The following is a 16,757-nucleotide window of genomic DNA, read 5'->3' as shown; positions in this document are numbered from 1 at the left end:
GACCAAATGGTAGAACTGCAAACTGATTAAGTTGGGACTCCATGGTGAATCCAAGTTTTAATGCCTTTGAGACGGAAGGACAGCCATTGAAATTCATGCCCATGAATGATGCTTGGACATATCCTGTAAGGCCTATGGAGCGTATCCAGACCTACCAGCATAAAGTAATTGCTGTGACCATGGATCAAGCCAACATGTTGGCAAACTCCAGGCCGTACTTCAGGACTAGTTTGGAGGCAACCTATGGTGCTGTGCAATTGGTCTGTTGAATGCCAGGCCCATAGTGTTTATCCCAGGCAGCTATGTGGCTCTAACGAATACCTCATTGAATTAGAGCAAGGGGTTCAGGAGCAGCCGAGAAAATCTGCAGGAGTTCTGTCAAGATGATGGATAAACCGCAAGAGACAACTTTCTCTGAAAACGTGCCCGAGAGATAAGGAATATCCCCTACTGGAGAAGAGTCAAGCCAGTTGTACTTTGAAGCTCTAGGTAAATGCCAGCAAAGGTATTATTTATTTATTTATAAAGTTTTATATAGCGCGAGGGAGTTGGCTATTGACCTCATCTTTCCCCATGGCCAAGGCATTAGAATCTGGTATGAAAAGTTTCTCCACCCGGGTGAATGTGTGAGCCTTACAGAGGTGCTATGGAAGAATGTTATCACCAAAACATGCCCAACCCCTTCCGTCACCACCTAGACAATTTCCTTCATTTAATAACATGAGGAATGTTTTATATTTTAGTTTATTTCACTTACGTTTAGAAATGGCTCATGGACAAATTCGACAAAATGGCAACATACGTTTTTCAGCATTAGTGTATTTTATTAATATGACATAATTTTCTTTCAATCCACCGAACTCTGAAATTCGATAAAGAATCAAGTATAACATCACAGAGAGAGAGAGCGAGTACAGTTTGATGAAAAAGTAAAACAATTCCGACGAAAACTATTACAATATCTGACATAATTATCTTTCTCCATCAAAGTAAATATCCACTGGGCACAAATTACATTAGGAATATAGCCCACAGCATGTTTCCTTAGCAGCACTTTCACCACAAGGGAATGCCCAAACACTAAAAAAAAAAAAAAGAGGGCACTGCCCTCACATTTAGAAACCTATGTCACGGAATCTGTAATATGACAGTCTAATAAAATGTACAACTTTTACCCACAAAACAGGTAGACTTAAGTAACATAATCCAATACCCAATGCACGTTACAAAAGAAGCAAATGAATTAAGGACATACAATTGATTTAAAAAAAAAACAAAGTTGCAAATTCTTATGCATTAAGTAACATGCTCGTTTACTAGAACATCGTTAGTAGACGAAAAACGTTTTCATGTGGTGTCCATGAAGCAACACACAGGCTCATTTCAAAAGATCATCTCTTAGGTCTGTCCACATCATCAATTGCTGCTAACAATTTCTGTCTTGCCTTTTTGTTAATGTGAGACCCCAGACACACATTCACCAGATTGGTTAGCTGTTTCGTAGAGTACTCCTAGAAAAGAAAAAAAAACTTAGTGAGTTTCTACATGAACCAAATAAACAGGTATTAGATTTCTGCTGACAACTGAACGAATATCCTAAACATGTAATCAAAAGCAGAGATTTCAAAACAATAAGGAGTATGTGGCGGAGCAGGACAAGTCTAGCAGTAGATCGAGTTTACCGAGCATTTGGAATAAGAATATATCCGTAATTAGTATTCACATAAGAGTCTTTGTTCCCTGGCCACTAGTGAAAGACAACGGTGCATCTAAATAAAAGGAATAAATACATATTTCATTCCGTTTTGTATTGGTAGAACGCAAAGCTAGCTTGAGAGCAATGGAGCACTGTCCAGGGGCACGGCCCTTGGGCGATCCCATCGACTTGAGTAAAGAAGTCCAAGCGTGTTGTATTACAATATGAATGTGAACTAGGCAACTGTACACAAATGAATCAAGGATCCGTGAGTCAGTTCAGTTCAGTAAATCTTTATTTCGATGATTAAAAATACATATATACAGTTAAAAATGAATTAACCCCTTCGATGCTGATGACGAGCTTAGCTCGTCATCACCCACGGGTGGCGTGTGCTGATGACGAGCTGAGCTCGTCATGTATAGCGGGAATTTTAAAATTGCCGCACAGCGCAAAAATCGCCGCAGCAGCGATGCGGTTAAATAACATATCTGAACTTTGTCTAAAAGCAAAAGTACACAATTATAAAACACAGTATAATATACATTCATTCCTTGACATTAACCTCTTGTACTTCTTAATCTTACTGCCACTTTAAAAAAATTCATGATAGAACATAATGTTCGCATATCGTTTGCTCTTTGTAAAAAGAGTAAGCCAGTTTTGGCATGACGAAACTTTGCCTCTTTCAAAAGAGCCACCAGAAATTTACGTTGAGGCATCTGATAAAAAGGACATAAAAGAACAAAATGAAGGGTGTCCTGCGGAGACCTATTGTCGCAGCCGCAGGCACCCTTCTGCTCAATTGTTAGAGTGAAACCAGATGGGTAAGACAGTATATTTGGTAACATATTGAGCCTAAAACAACACATTAAAAACCTATCCTGCGAGTTATACATCAGAAATACATAGGGTTCAATACCCTCATTATTACTCACAAGACAATGAGCAGTTACAGATCTCTTCGACAATTCTAAACCTGCTCTGCGAAATGCGAACTTTTCTAGCAACAGTTTTTTGATCTGTGATTTACAAGAGGTAGAAATTATGCCCGGATTAGTAAAATGATCCTTCCGGTCTATATCCTCTAACCTTGACATAGTTTAGCCACGGGATTTGCAACCCCTTGTCCCTTTGTAAACAGTCTGCTACAATTACTCTACTTAATTCTGCCTCAGGATTTACCCAAATTCTTAGCCATGCTATATGGGGCTCAACTTTACCCGATGTACGATGTAAGGGCTTCCCAGTTTGCTGTGCGCGATTGCAGCTGGGGTGCTCTGCGGTATTTTTAAAATCCTGCAAAGATATTTATCTTCCTCCAGCTGCAATTGTTTAGCATCCACAAAGCCCCAAACATCTGCTCCATACAGAGCTTTTGCGGTACTTATGGAGCCGTATAAATTCATCACCTGTTCTGGGGACCAGCGACCAACCTTCTGGCAAAATTAAGTATAGCACCATTTGAGGAAACCAATTTTGAACAGCATTCCTCTATCAGGGTTTTGAATTTTCATGCCCCATCAAATAAGAGTCCCAAATAGGAGAAAGTGTTCACCGTTTCTAAAGTATGGGTCCCTATTTTGTATGCAAAGTTCCTACAAGGCTTTTTACCTGCCCACATCACAAAGGACTTGCTTAAATTCACAGACAGGTCTAAGCTGTCCATGAATTTTACAAATCCATCAATCAGACACTGTAAGCTCCACGGGGTACGGGCAAGCAGGACCGCGTCATCAGCGTACAAAAGTACCGGATTGTGACGTGTTCCGGCTTTTGGGCAGTCTGTGTTCAGGGCGATCAGAGTTCTCTCAAGGTTGTTAATGTAAAGTGAAAACAGGAAGGGGGCAAGGATACAACCTTGCCTCATTCCGCTAGTGCACAGAAAGGGTTCAGTGCTCCCCCCCTCCGTGCTATAGCGGACACTGGCAGTGGTATTCCAGTGTAGTTCTCTAAGAATGTTGATCAGTCCAGGGTCGATTCCCAGGTTGCTCATCATAGCCCATAGCTTGCTCCTGTTTACATTATCAAAAGCCGCAGCCAATAGCCTCACTACTGGCTTTTGTGTATTTGGCGACCAGCAAGTAAAGGTTAGGACACTGGTCACTAGTTGATTTTCCTGATCTCAAGCCATACTGTGTGTCTGCTGTAATGTGGTGCTCTTAAGTCCAATTCATAAGTCAATCCAATACTACCCGGCCCAGGATTTTAGCAGAGACATCGATCAACGATATCGGTCTATAACATTAAGGATTGTCCCTGCTTCCCTTCTTAAATATAGGGACAATTATAGCTGTCGACCAAGAGCGGGGCAGCCCAGTTTTAACAGCTGCATTTAGGACCCTCGTCAAGATTGGGGCCCATAGGGCCATGTTGCTCAGAAAGAAATCTGGCGGGGTGCCGTCAGGACCTGGGGCTTTATTATGGGTGAGACCTTGAATTGCCCTAGTTATTTCTATGAGGGAAAATTCTACTTCCGAACTCCGTGTTCCATCCCAACCCCCCTCTGGGACAGTATCGTGGGCATGATTGTAAAGTCCCTCAAAGTGTGTCACCCATTGTTCAGGGAGTATATTAGTTCCAATCACCGGGGCACTGCTATCTTGGAAGCTTGGCCTACTGACTATCCTCCAGAATTCTGTCATATCCTGTTTCTCCCCAGCCTCCCTCAAGTCGTCCCACACTTCTGCTTGAAGGGCAACCTTTCTCTGTTTTAACACAGTTTTATAGGTCTGTCTGAGAAGGGCCACTTTTAATTTGTCCCTAGGAATGGTCTTAAGACTAGATTTTAAATCTCTTAATGCACGAGAGAAGGTAGTATCAAACCATCTTGGCTGAGTTATGTTTTTCCTAGGGCCTTTTGCCTTCATTAACTCGTCAAAGGAGTTGGTTATAGACCCAAATGCCCTGACCAGGGATCACCCCTCTATCAGTGGATCTAGGCATTCCTCAATCTGACTTTTCCCCTTTACTATCAATGTTTTATAGAATGCCTGAGCATCGATTTTAGACCACCTGAGCCGCCTCCCCTGATCGGTTGCCCTCAGGACGGTATCTACATGTTTACTCCTCTTGGAACAGCCTCTATACATGAGTTCCAGAATTAACGGGTTATGGTCACTAAAGGTGCTCCAATCAATCCTCACCCCAGTGATCCAGTTTTTTGCAAAACTGGATACTACAATAAAGTCTATAAAGGAGGAGCAGCCTCTTCCTTTGAAAGTTGGGGTAAGAGACCCCTCTTTTCCCGGGACAACCAAGTCAATGGTGTGTACTAGGGCATATGTGTCTAGTAATCTACTGAGTGCTAACTCCTCAGAATTGTGTTCAAAGTGTAGTCCAGTCTCAACCGGGCAGGAAGACCAATCAGTGCTTACTGGGAGCAGGTTTGGGCATAGATGACAATTTAAATCGCCCATCACTATTACGATAGGTTCTGCCGCCCCTTTCCTATATTCTAGCTCCTGATTGAGTCTATAGTCTAATTCCTGGAATACAGCATTAGTTCCTTTTACCAGCCATTTGTTATAGATGTTAAATATCAATAATCTCAGACCATTCCCTGAAAATTTCGCCGCCTGAAGGGTGTGCGATGTCCAGGATGGGAGTGTCCAGACTCCTTCTAAGTTTAGGTCTATATATAGTGCTAGCCCTCCCATTGCCCTTCCAGATCTGGCCTCTTGTGCTGGTACAAAGAAACATTTGTAACCCGATATTTGGAAGGGGGTACTATCAACCGCCCAGGTCTTCTGGAAGCTTATTATTTGGAACCCACTTAATTGGTTCCGCCAGTCTCTGTTGTTAAATTTCCCCGCTAAGCCTGTACTTTCCAGGACATTATTTTTAGCCCTCCCACAGATTGTCGTATGACCTGTGCTCCCTGGTTATCTGGGGTGGATCCATCCCTCATTAGTGACATACCCAATTGTTTTCCCTGCCCTTGCATTAATTAAAGATCTTCGGTCCCCTACTGCTGATGTTCCCGTTACTCCCTGAAAAATAGGTTCAACACCCCCCTCCTCGGCTGGGTGATCTTGAGGATCACCTGACCTGTTTAGTCAGTCATTTTCGTCGAGGGACAATAAAGGACTGAATCTATTTGTCCATTCTGCCATACCCCGATCTTTGGAGACCAGACCTTCCAGAGTATGGTTCCTTTCCCTGGTCACATCTGGGGCCCTTCCCTTTCTGCCAATGGTGTTCCTGGGATCATGTGTGACACATTGTATTGGGTAAAAATACCTTAGTGGCACTGGTCGTATGGTGCTATTCTGATTCCTATTACCATTTTCCAATATATAATCCACTAGGCTGGTATTGCGGAAGTTCACTATGAGACAATGGCCCGCAGTGTCTTTACTCCTACTCCCTATCCAGTTTACTCTTCTGACATGGAGAATCTCCCCGCTTTCCCTGCCGGGCAAAGGCCTATTCAGATTTAACCAATTAATTATCTTATTTTTTAGTTCTGCGTGCGTCTCTTTCTGCTCTGGTTTAAGTTCTGGAACCCCCACTAGTACAACTACGTAGGGGCATGCTTCAGGGGGTACATTTATGTTTGGTAAAGGGTTAGTGGTTCTCCCATTTATCTCTCGCCGTGTTTGATGTGTCTCTGCCACTCTAAGGGTTGAGTGATTCCTATTTTGTGTTAGCAACGCAGTTGTTTGGTTTTGGCCCTTTTCTGAACCCTTGTCCCCCATTTTCTGTTTATTACCCAACTCCACCTGCATAGGAGGATGTGGAGGGGCATGAATTTGTTCAATCGTGCATTGTTCATTGCTTACACAGTTGTTATTAATGGGGGACTGCCAGTCTGGGATGGAGTTTGATGGAGCAGGACAGGTACCATCATAGCCAGCAACAGGAAGTGACCTGAAAAAGAACGGACCATTGGAGGCCTGAAAACATTTAAATTATTGTGCACCTGTGGTAGCAAACCGGCTTTCCCAGAAGAACGGTGTTTCACAACTGAAGAAGTTCAAAGGTGAACGAAACGCGTCTTGTGCAATGCCGTGCTGAAAATGCAATTAAAGAAATAAAAGAAAATTGGCAAATACTTGGTTGTCGTGTGCGGCTCCACCTTCCTCTGCGGGGGAAAACTGTTTGAATATATATATATATATATATATATATATATATATATATATATATATATATATATATATATATATATATATATATATATATATATATATGTATGTATGTATGTATGTATGTATGTATGTATGTATGTATATATATATATATATATATATATATATATATATATATATATGTATTTATTTATTTATTTCAGCTTTCTGATGCGCCAACTATAACGTCCATGTCACAATTAAATCACTCATTTTATTCATTTACTGCTCTGGCTTCCAGAGGAAATGCTTTCAATTCTGCAGCTCCTATTCAAGGTACACGGTGGCCAGGTGCTAAACATAATTTTAGAAAATCATGAAAGAAAACTGTTTTCTCTCCAGGATGGGTCAAAGGCTAGCGGAGAATTGGCATTTCTCAGAATGAAATTGCACTAGAACGCAGCACAGTTCCTAAACTTAGTATGGCACCATCAATAAATAATTACATTGTGACTAAAATCGTTATCACCCTTTCTTTAATGCTCCTTTCTGTGACCTTCAAAATCAAGTATTCACTTCAATGCATTTCAAAACGACAAAAGTGCTGGAGACTTACAACGTAAAGAAATCCTTTAGGATTCTTGCAATATTCCACCTATATATGGTACTATTAAAAACACACCAACTAACAAACAGTTTTGTGAACTTCACTTCAAATATGGAAGCCTGATTACAATACCAATTTATCTAAGGGTATGCACACTTCTCAATTTGTTACTGGCCAGAATGGGCTATGGCCCTCACATTTAACTCAGGCCCTCTGCCTCCACTCTTGTCAATGGCTATCCGGGAAGGACCTGATCCTTAGATAACATTGCTTAAGTGTAAATAGGCCCACGATCCAAGGAGTATATTGATTCCTGAGTAAGTCACATGGTCTTGGGTTTCATGGTGTCACAGTGAGCTATTCCTACTATTTGAGCACAAATGTCCTAGGATTCAGGCGAGCATCATGCAGGTAAATCCAAAGGAAGTGAATAGGCATCATTTCGTCAGCAGTACCCCTGGCGTTGGTAGGTGGCGTTGTGCGGCTCCACGTTCGTCGCTGGCGTCATAAGCGCAGAGATGACGTCACAGTGACTACTTACTTAGGCGCCACCCATGCGCGCTGATGTCAGTTCTGTACACGAGTTTCTGCGCCAGGAACGCAGAGCCATGCAAGAAACTGACCACTGGTGCCATGAAACTAAGGCCCAGAAAGGGATGACCTTAACCCTAGAAATCAGTTTGCAGAACGGAGAGGATGGGTGGGGTGGTAAGGTATCTATCACTAACTAATGTGTCTTACAGATACACAGTTACACAAGTAGTAACTTGTGCATCTGAAAGAGACACGTTAGTGATAGATTCCTCACCTTAGAAGAGATACCCCAGCAATACCAAACCCGGTGGTGGGTCTGTGAACAAGATTACACCAGAACAGAACGGCAAAAGAAGCCGTCTCTCCGGACTTGACTTTCAAGGCAGTAATGCTTGGTAAACGTTTGCAGCGAGGCCCACATAGCTGCCTGACAAATGTCCTGCAAGGGAACGCCACGTCCCAAGGCAGTAGTGGCTGGCGTCGCCCTGGTAGAATGGGCATGCAGCCCCACAGGAGGCTCCTTCTTAGCCAACGAGTGACATGCTTTGATGCACAGAACGACCCACCGAGAGATGGTCCGTTTGTGCATGGCTCGACCTTTTTTGGCGCCCACATAGCCAACAAAGAGCTGGTCATACACCCGGAACTGTTGTGTGCTCTTCAGATAGAACGAGAGCGCACGTTTTGGGTCGAGACGGTGGAGCCTCTCTTCCTCTTTTGAAGGATGCGGAGGCGGAAAGAAGGTATGCAAAGTGATGGTCTGCCCGATGTGGAAGGGCGTGACAACCTTTGGTAAGAAAGAAAGACGGGTCCTTAAAACCACCTTGTACTGATGAACAGAAAGGAAAGGAGGTTTAGAAGAAGAAGCCTGGAGCTCACTCACTCTTCTGTCAGAGGTGATAGCTACCAGGAAAGCCATCTTGAGAGTGAGAAGACATAAAGAACAATTATGAAGGGGCTCAAAGGGAGCGCACATCAGATAAGTCAAGACAAGACTTAAGTCCCACTGAGGCATTAAGAAAGGCACGGGAGGAAACATGCGTGTAATGCGTTTGAGCAAACGGTTAACAACAGGTGACTTAAAAAGAGAAGGCTGATGTGGAAGCCGTAGAAAGGTGGAGATGGCCGAAAGATAACCATGGAGAGTGCCCAGAGCAGAGCCCTGCTGGGCCAAGGATAGAAGGAACAGAAGGACCTCAGAAAGAGGGGCAGAGGGGATCCACAGCCTTTGCTATGCACCATGCCACAAATTTGTTCCACCTGCAGGCATATACCATCTTAGTGGAGGGACGCCTGGCTTCCAGAAGGACATCACAGACTTCGGGAGGAAGATCGAGAGCTGTCAACTGTCGCCGTTCAATCTCCACACATGGAGGTGGAGGCTGGACAGGTTCGGGTGGGGGACCGTCCCCTGCTGCTGCAAGAGAAGATCCTCCCGAAGAGGCAGTCGGATCGGAGGATCGATTGCCATGCTGAGTAGCTCAGGATACCAGTATCTTCGTGCCCAATATAGAGCCACAAGGATGACTTGGGCCCAGACGCGGTGAATCTTCTTCAGCACTCTGGGCAGAAGAGGTATAGGCGGAAAGGCGTACAATAGACCGCAACTCCACTCGCGACGAAAAGCGTCGCCTAGCGAGTGCCGCCTTGGAAATTCCAACGCGCAGACCTGATGACATTACGCGTTCTCTTTGGTGGCTAATAGATCTAACCAAGGCTCTCCCCACTGCTGAAAGAGACCTTGCGCCACGTCCGAGTTCAGACGCCATTCATGATCCATCAAGCACCGGTGCCTGAGTTCGTCCACCCTGGCGTTCAGAGAACCTGCCAGGTGTTAAACCACCAAGGTAATGCCTTGATGTTCTAGCCATGTCCAGAGCCTCCTGAAAGAGGGTCCAGGACCCCACCCAGCCCTGTTTGTTGCAATACCACATGGCGGTGGTGTTGTCCGTGAACACCGGCACTACACTGCCCCTGACAGAGTCGGATTGCCCGTAGTTCCAAAAGGATGATATGGAGCCGGGACTACGCCAGAGACCAGAGGCCCCTGATCTCCGCCTCTCCCAAGTGGCCTCCCCATCCCAGGAGGGACGCATCCGTCACCACGGTGTGCTCCGGTTGGGGAAGGGACAGGGATCTGCCATTGACCCAATCACGACTCGTGAGCCACCACTGCAATTGCCGTGCAGTGCCCTCTGAGATCTGGAAATGATCCAACAGGTTGCCCTGATGCTGCGCCCACTAGAACTTCAGGTCCCACTGCAGAGCCCGCATAGGCCATCTGGCATGTTGCACTAGCAGGATGCAGGAGGCCATCAGGCCCAGGAGCCGGAGGGTCATCCTGACTGAAACCCGGTTAGAGGCTGAAAGATCAGAATCCTAGCCTGAATATCCCAGACTGCTCGGGAGGATAAACCCGAAACTGCATCGAATCCAGAATCGGTCTGATGAAGGGGAGCTTTTGAGAGGGACTCAAGTGAAACTTCGGAATCTTGATGGAGAACCCCAGCAAATGCAGGAGGTCGCCCATAGTCTGAAGGTTGTGACGACTGCCTGGGGCGAGGATGCCTTCAACAACCAGTCGTCGAGGTGGGGGAAGCCGGACACCCCTGACTTGCGCAGATGAGTTGCGGCCACCGCCATCACTTTCGTGAACACCTGAGGGGCGTTGGTAAGGCCGAAGGGGAGCACGGCAAACTGAAAATGCTCCTGGACTACTGGGAACCGCAGGTAACGCTGGTGGGCCGGCAGGACGGGGATGTGAAAATATGCATCCTGCAAGTCCAACGCTACCATCCAGTCTCCAGGGTCGAGGGTAGCCAAGACCTGAGCCAGAGTCCACATCTTGAACTTCTCCTTCTGGAGGAAGCGATTGATGTTCCTGAGGTCCAAGATGGGGCAAAAGCCCCCTTTGTCCTTCTTGGGACCAGAAAGTAGTGGGAATAACAACCACGTCCTACTACTGGCCCAGGAAAACGCTTGTTGGCCCCCTTGGCCAAGAGGGCCATGACTTCCTGTTGGAGAAGCGCAAAGTGATCCCATGACATGCGGTGGAACTGAGGTGGCATGGCTGGGTGGGGTAGACTCGAAGGGGAGGAAGTAACCCCTCCGGACGAGTTGCAGCACCCATGTGTCGGAAGTGACAGAACGCCAGTGGGGGAGCTGATGTTGAATCCTGTCGCCCACTGGCGTGGGGTGCACCCCAAAGCTGGGACTAGGAAGGCTTTGAGGCGGATGCTGCGGGAGAGAAGGTGAACTGACCAGCACGCTGGCCCCCTGTGCCGCTATGGCGGCCTCCACGCTCGCGCTGATTTTGGTTCTGCGCAGGCTTCTGGCTGAACGAACGTGCAGGGGCACCCCTTCCATGGCCACGAAAGGAACAAAAGGTAGACGTGGCTGGGCGTGTGGTGGAGAGACCTAAGGACTTGGCTGTAGCCCGAGAGTCCTTGAAACACTCCAGCGCACTGTCTGCCTTATCGCCAAACAGTTGAGTAACATCAAAAGGCATGTCCATGAGGGAACTCTGGACATCCTCCGAAGACCCAGTAGACAGCAGTCAGGCATGGCGACGCAGGGCCACTGTTGTGGAGATCACTCTCCATAAAGAGTCCGCCGTGTCCAGCACATGCCAAATAGCGAACTTCCCGGCATCCTTCCCCTCCGCAACAGCTTGTGACAGTACAGCCCGTACCTCTTCCAGACACTGGGGCAGTGTGTGCGCCACTTTGTCCCACATAGCATGAGAGTATCAGCCCAAAAGGCATGCAGTGTTGACTGACCGCAGCCCCAAGCTGGCAGAGGAAAATAACTGTTTGCCAAACTGCTCCAGCTTCTTCGATTCCTTATCTAGCGGGTGGTAGGGGATGCACTTTGGGAAGTGGAGGCCTGAATGACCAGGCACTCCGGAGTCAGATGATTCATTAAAAAGGCAGGGTCACCCGGTGCCGGGCGATGACGCTTGGCCGCGTTCTTATCCACAGGAACCCCTGTGGCTGGTCTAGACCAGGTGCACATCAAAATATCCGCCAAGGCCTCATTGAACGGAAGCAGAGGTTCCATAGAACCTGCCGTCCGCTGAAGCACTTCAGTAAGGAGGTTTGTCTTAAGAGTAACAGTAGGCAGATCAAAGTCAAGGGCCTCAGCTGCTTTACGAAGCACCACAGTATAAGTGGCGCCTTCCGTATATGCAGCTCAGAGGTGAGGTCAAGGCCACCTCCATCTTCCGATTCCTCCGCCCACTCCTGTTCTGACTCGCGCTGCCGTGTCCTCCGACCCCTTCCAGTCACCCCCCTCCTCCACGGGCCAAAGCACAGGCTGCTGCGGTGGGGGAGGTACAGGGGAATACAAATGCTCCAACTGGGCCAGGAACGGCGCCGATCCAGCTCCATGTCCCAATTAGGATCCCAAGCCAAAAATGTCCGGAAACCCAGGGTGGAGGTGGGATGAACGGGACCCATTGCGGCGCCGGGAATGGAGATGCAGGGAGCGCCGGAGCTGCCGGTGGACGACCCTGCCGCGCTGGGGCCAGAGCCGCCAGCGGCGCCGGTGATGGAGCCGGTGGCAAGCAAGGGCCCACAACTGGGACCGCGGGGCCCGAAGGTGCGCCGGCGGTAGCCCTAGGCCTGAATAGGCAGTCCATGGCAGCAAAAAATTCTTGCACCTGGGCCGGAGTCACTGACGGACCCGGATAAGGTGGGTACGCCGCAGGACTCTCAGGCCCCAGCGGACCCGTGGGGGAAGAACACCTGGTCCCGTCGTCCGCGTCCGGAGAACAACAGGGGGAAGTCAGAGAGGGTAAACGCTTCTTCGTCTTTTTCTTGTGACATCTTTTACCCGATTCCGAGGGTGAAGACTTCGACCCCGAGGAGCGATGATAATGGCTCCGCGGTCGGTCCCTCAGAGGACCTGGCTTGGCAGTTTGGGCTGGACTGTTCCCACAAGGGACAGGGTCCAGACTGATTTGCATATGGCTGGGTCCAAACTGGGGTGGTGAGCAAAATAATGATGGATTTAACCCAGATCCTTGTGACTGGGGTGAATGTTTGCATTGTCCAGAATTTTGTCCATCAATTGTTACTTTCGCAGGTGGAACTGATGGGCCAGTGAGAGCAAGCCTATGAAGCGGGCTATAATACGGCTGTCTTTGTAGCACTCTAGTCCAAGAAGGCCATTTCCCCAAAGAGCATGGATCAATCGAAGCACTGACGTTATTTATGTGATTATATGCCCCTGTGACTTTTGCTATGTGGCCCACACACACACCAGAGAATTGAGGCCTGGATACTGCAGCACAGAATTCAATGTAAGGTGCACGGAGCACCTCTAGTGGAGCACTTCACCACCTTTGATCACTCATCGGAAAGTTTAAAATGGCTGTAATCGAAAAAGTCACTACCAACCCAAGGGGAGAAAATTTAGCGAACACAATCAATTTACACAAGTGTAAATGGATACATACTCTGGACACAGTTGTGCAGGGGTTAAATGAATTTGAAGAGATAGCTAGGCAAGTGTCCCCATTGAACAATGGATAATATCTTACTCAGATCCTCGCCAAAAATACACAAGGAAGGAGCACTCTCCGATAATGGCACACATTGTTTGGATGACACAGTAATTGACATGAAATCTACGTGTTGATTGAATTTAATCAACGCTTAATATGGAACTAGAATAATATTTTGCCTCATTTCAGCCCTGATGAAGTCTGATGCAAATTAGTCACATGACAAAACACGTGTTTGGCTGTGTAAAGTGCATTACCAATGCATTCATATTAATGTACAGAAACCAAAGTGTCGAGAAAAAAATGGGTGGATCGAATTAGGGACTCCGGTTACCTCATGACTCTGTGTTCAGACACTTACGTTTTCTTGAACTCTGAGTGCTCAGTACAATTGATTGGTATTATTTGAACCCACATGTTGTGGGTTATATTTTGGGCTTGCACAGAGTAGGGGATGTGTCTTGTTCCTTACCGGAGTGGAGCTGATGCTTAGATTCTTGTGATGCGTTCCAGTTGCGATGCAACAAGATGGTTCCTCGATGCGATGCTACGATCCGGTGCGATGCGATAAGATGGCGCCCTTGATGCGACGACATGAAGACGATGCATGCACGGCGGCCGTGCGGTGAACCCTGTAGCTTTGGACCCGCGACAGGCGCTACAACACGCTTCTTCAGTGATGCAACGGCGACACGCTTCTCCGGTGATGCGTCGGGTAACAGCTTTGACCAAGGCACGCTTCTCTGGTGATGCGGCGGCAAACTCTGTGGCGGCGACACACTTCTCCGGCGATGCGATTGTGGCGCGCTTCTTCTCTATGCGTCCCGCTTCCAGCTCCCAGCGACATGCAGGCTTCTGCAGATAGAATTCCCAGCATGGAAATTCAGATGGGAGCTGGTGGTGAAGTCTTTTGTCCCTGAGACTTCATCAGGAGGTAAGCACAAGTTCAAGCCCTTGAAGTGATATTCTGCAAGATGATGAAAGTTCTGTAAAAGTTCTTTCTCCTTTCCTTGGCAATAAAGAAACCACTGCAGGCCAACACAGCACACTGGCAGGGGGGCAGTCCAAACTCCTGCAGCTTCCTTGGTCTTCTCCTTGGCAAAAGGTTTGTCTTGTTCCCAGAAGTGATCTAAAAACTTGGGGTCCGGGTCCCGATATTTATACTCAAATTCTCTTAGTTCTCTGAAGGCAGAGAGGCCTCTGCCTAGTCCAAACTTGTTCTGGTCAGTCCTGGAGCACTTTGTTGACAAGACTCCTTTACTTTCACAGTGTAGGCCAGGGACATCAGACACACCACAGGAGGTGGAGCCAGCATTGTGGAGGGAAGGCACAGCCCTATTCAGATCCCAGGTGCAACTCCTCCCTCTGATCTGCATGCAGATCTCTCTATTCAGCCTTGTGCTGACTCACCCTGTCTCCTGGAATCCTCCAGCCCCTTTCACTCAAACTCCAGACAAGGAATACACAACCTAGAAGAGGCAGGCTTGGATAGTTAGGCAAGAAAATACCTACTTTCTAAAAGTGGAATTTTCAAACGCAGAATGTTAAAACCTACTTTACTAAAAGATGTGTTTTATCATTCTGAGTTCAGGCATCCTAAAGTCGAATTTCTACCATGTTTCCTGAGTGAGTTAGGATAATAAGATGTAATAATCAAACTGCTTATTCTGGCTTATGGGAAACAGGTAGCCTTGGGGCGTGGCTTGGATGCCGAGCGGACTGGCGGTGTGAGCCCGGAGCTCCGCTCCTGATCCCCGAATTTATCCTGATAAACTGCACAAAATCCACTCTAACGTGCATCATTCGATCACTTAATGGCACCTGAACAGCAAGGGACCCCCAGGCGACGGAATTGGGATGCCCGCAGCGCTCACCGGCCTGTCAGAAACACGAGGAAGCGCCGAAGGAGCGATGGAACAAGATGGCTTTTGAGCCCCTGATGGCGGGGGGATGGTTGGAGACGAAGGGGTTGTCGCCTGAGTCCGCCTGATTATTCCACCGTGCTGTGAGCAGGGGAGCTTGCCAAACCTACAGCCTGGGTAGATCGGGTCTCCTACGAACAAAAATCGAGGAGCGTACGATGGCGGCCGCCCTGGCACCGAGGGACCGCGGAGGGCTCAACGCCTAACAGTGGTGCGGGAGGCGAGAATATCCTGGCTCAGAGACGCACTGGGCACGCATCCGGACACATCCTGAGATGGGCCCTGAACTCCACGACGGCGAGGCGAGAAGAGACTCCTCTGAATTGACGCCCCACGGAGGGGTCGAGGTGCGGGCCTAGTCGCCGGAGCGACACCAGCGAGAGGGAACCGAGGTCAGAAGACCAGAGGACTCCGGGTCTACATCGACTGGAGCTAACGGAGACTGCACTGGCGAACTGAATCACACTCTCCCTGAGGGGTCTGGTGGCCTGAGGTCGGAGTTGACTTGAGCCTGTTGGTGACGGAGCGAGGGCTTGGGTTGCCACGCTGATCGGGCAGCGGCTCTCCCTGCCGATTTCAGACATTGAATATTGAAGGGGCCCCCCACTGAGTGGCCGAGGAGAGCTCCGAAGTCTCCTCCGGTGAACGAAATGGGGAAACCTAGGGGAGAAGTGGAGGAGGATGCGAGCTCGGGAGCAGCGGAAAGCCCACCGCAATCCCCGACGGACCTGCAGCAGCTGCAAAATTGCATCCGGGAAGCCATACAAGCCACCAGGAAACAGGGGCGTAGCTAGAGCTTGTGGCGCCCGGGGCTACCCCTCAGATTGCCGCCCCCTCCTTTGCTGGGGAAAAAGGACGGTGCGCACTTGAAAGATGTCTGAGTCTCCGAGAGACACATAGTATTGCTGCTAATAGTTACCTCTATCATGCAAGTTACATGCACATACATGACACGGTCATTGGCAAAGCCAATAGCTCTGGCGAAATACGTGACCTAATGGCTATGCCAATGGTTGTTTTGTTTTTTATAGGCACTGTGAGATCAAATGATTTGCCCAGAATCACAGGATGTCAATTGCAACCACTGGCAAGCTGCTAATATATAAAAGTGGTGGGGCTTCTATAGAATTCCAGGAGTGAAAATACCAGGAGAATGCAACTCAGCCTTTCAACTGCATCACGGAAAAACAGCAGCAGTGTAATTTACTAAAGGGAATGTTTTCTATCATCTACTATTTCCATCCATTTCCAATCAGTATGGTAATGGGTAACAGGGTTTACAGAACGAAGAGTGGGTCCAAGTGAGACTAGATTAGCCGGAAGTGGAGAATATTCCCTAAATACTATTATCTGTACATAGCTGCCAAGGTTTCAGATTGCCATGTGTGACATATTCATAATTTCAGTGAAATTATGAGTG

The 16,757-nt window shown here is 47.8% G+C and overlaps 1 protein-coding gene across 1 annotated transcript in view; it reads right to left on the bottom strand.

Annotated features, from left to right (window-relative positions):
* Positions 1-803: 803 nt before the first annotated feature.
* The window catches only part of VPS50 (VPS50 subunit of EARP/GARPII complex), a 791,964-nt gene continuing 776,010 nt past the window's right edge, over positions 804-16,757 (bottom strand). The window contains exon 28 of the mRNA XM_086941875.1: positions 804-1,511. Coding sequence (XP_086798001.1) covers positions 1,392-1,511 — 120 coding nt within the window. The 3' untranslated portion in view covers positions 804-1,391. The remainder of the gene's footprint in view (positions 1,512-16,757) is intronic.

This window comes from Lissotriton vulgaris, chromosome 10 (assembly GCF_964263255.1).
Source record: "Lissotriton vulgaris chromosome 10, aLisVul1.2, whole genome shotgun sequence".
In the NCBI taxonomy this organism is placed as follows: Eukaryota; Metazoa; Chordata; class Amphibia; order Caudata; family Salamandridae; genus Lissotriton; species Lissotriton vulgaris.
Note: the sequence above shows the minus strand (reverse complement) of the source record. Positions and strands in the feature narration are given on the sequence as shown.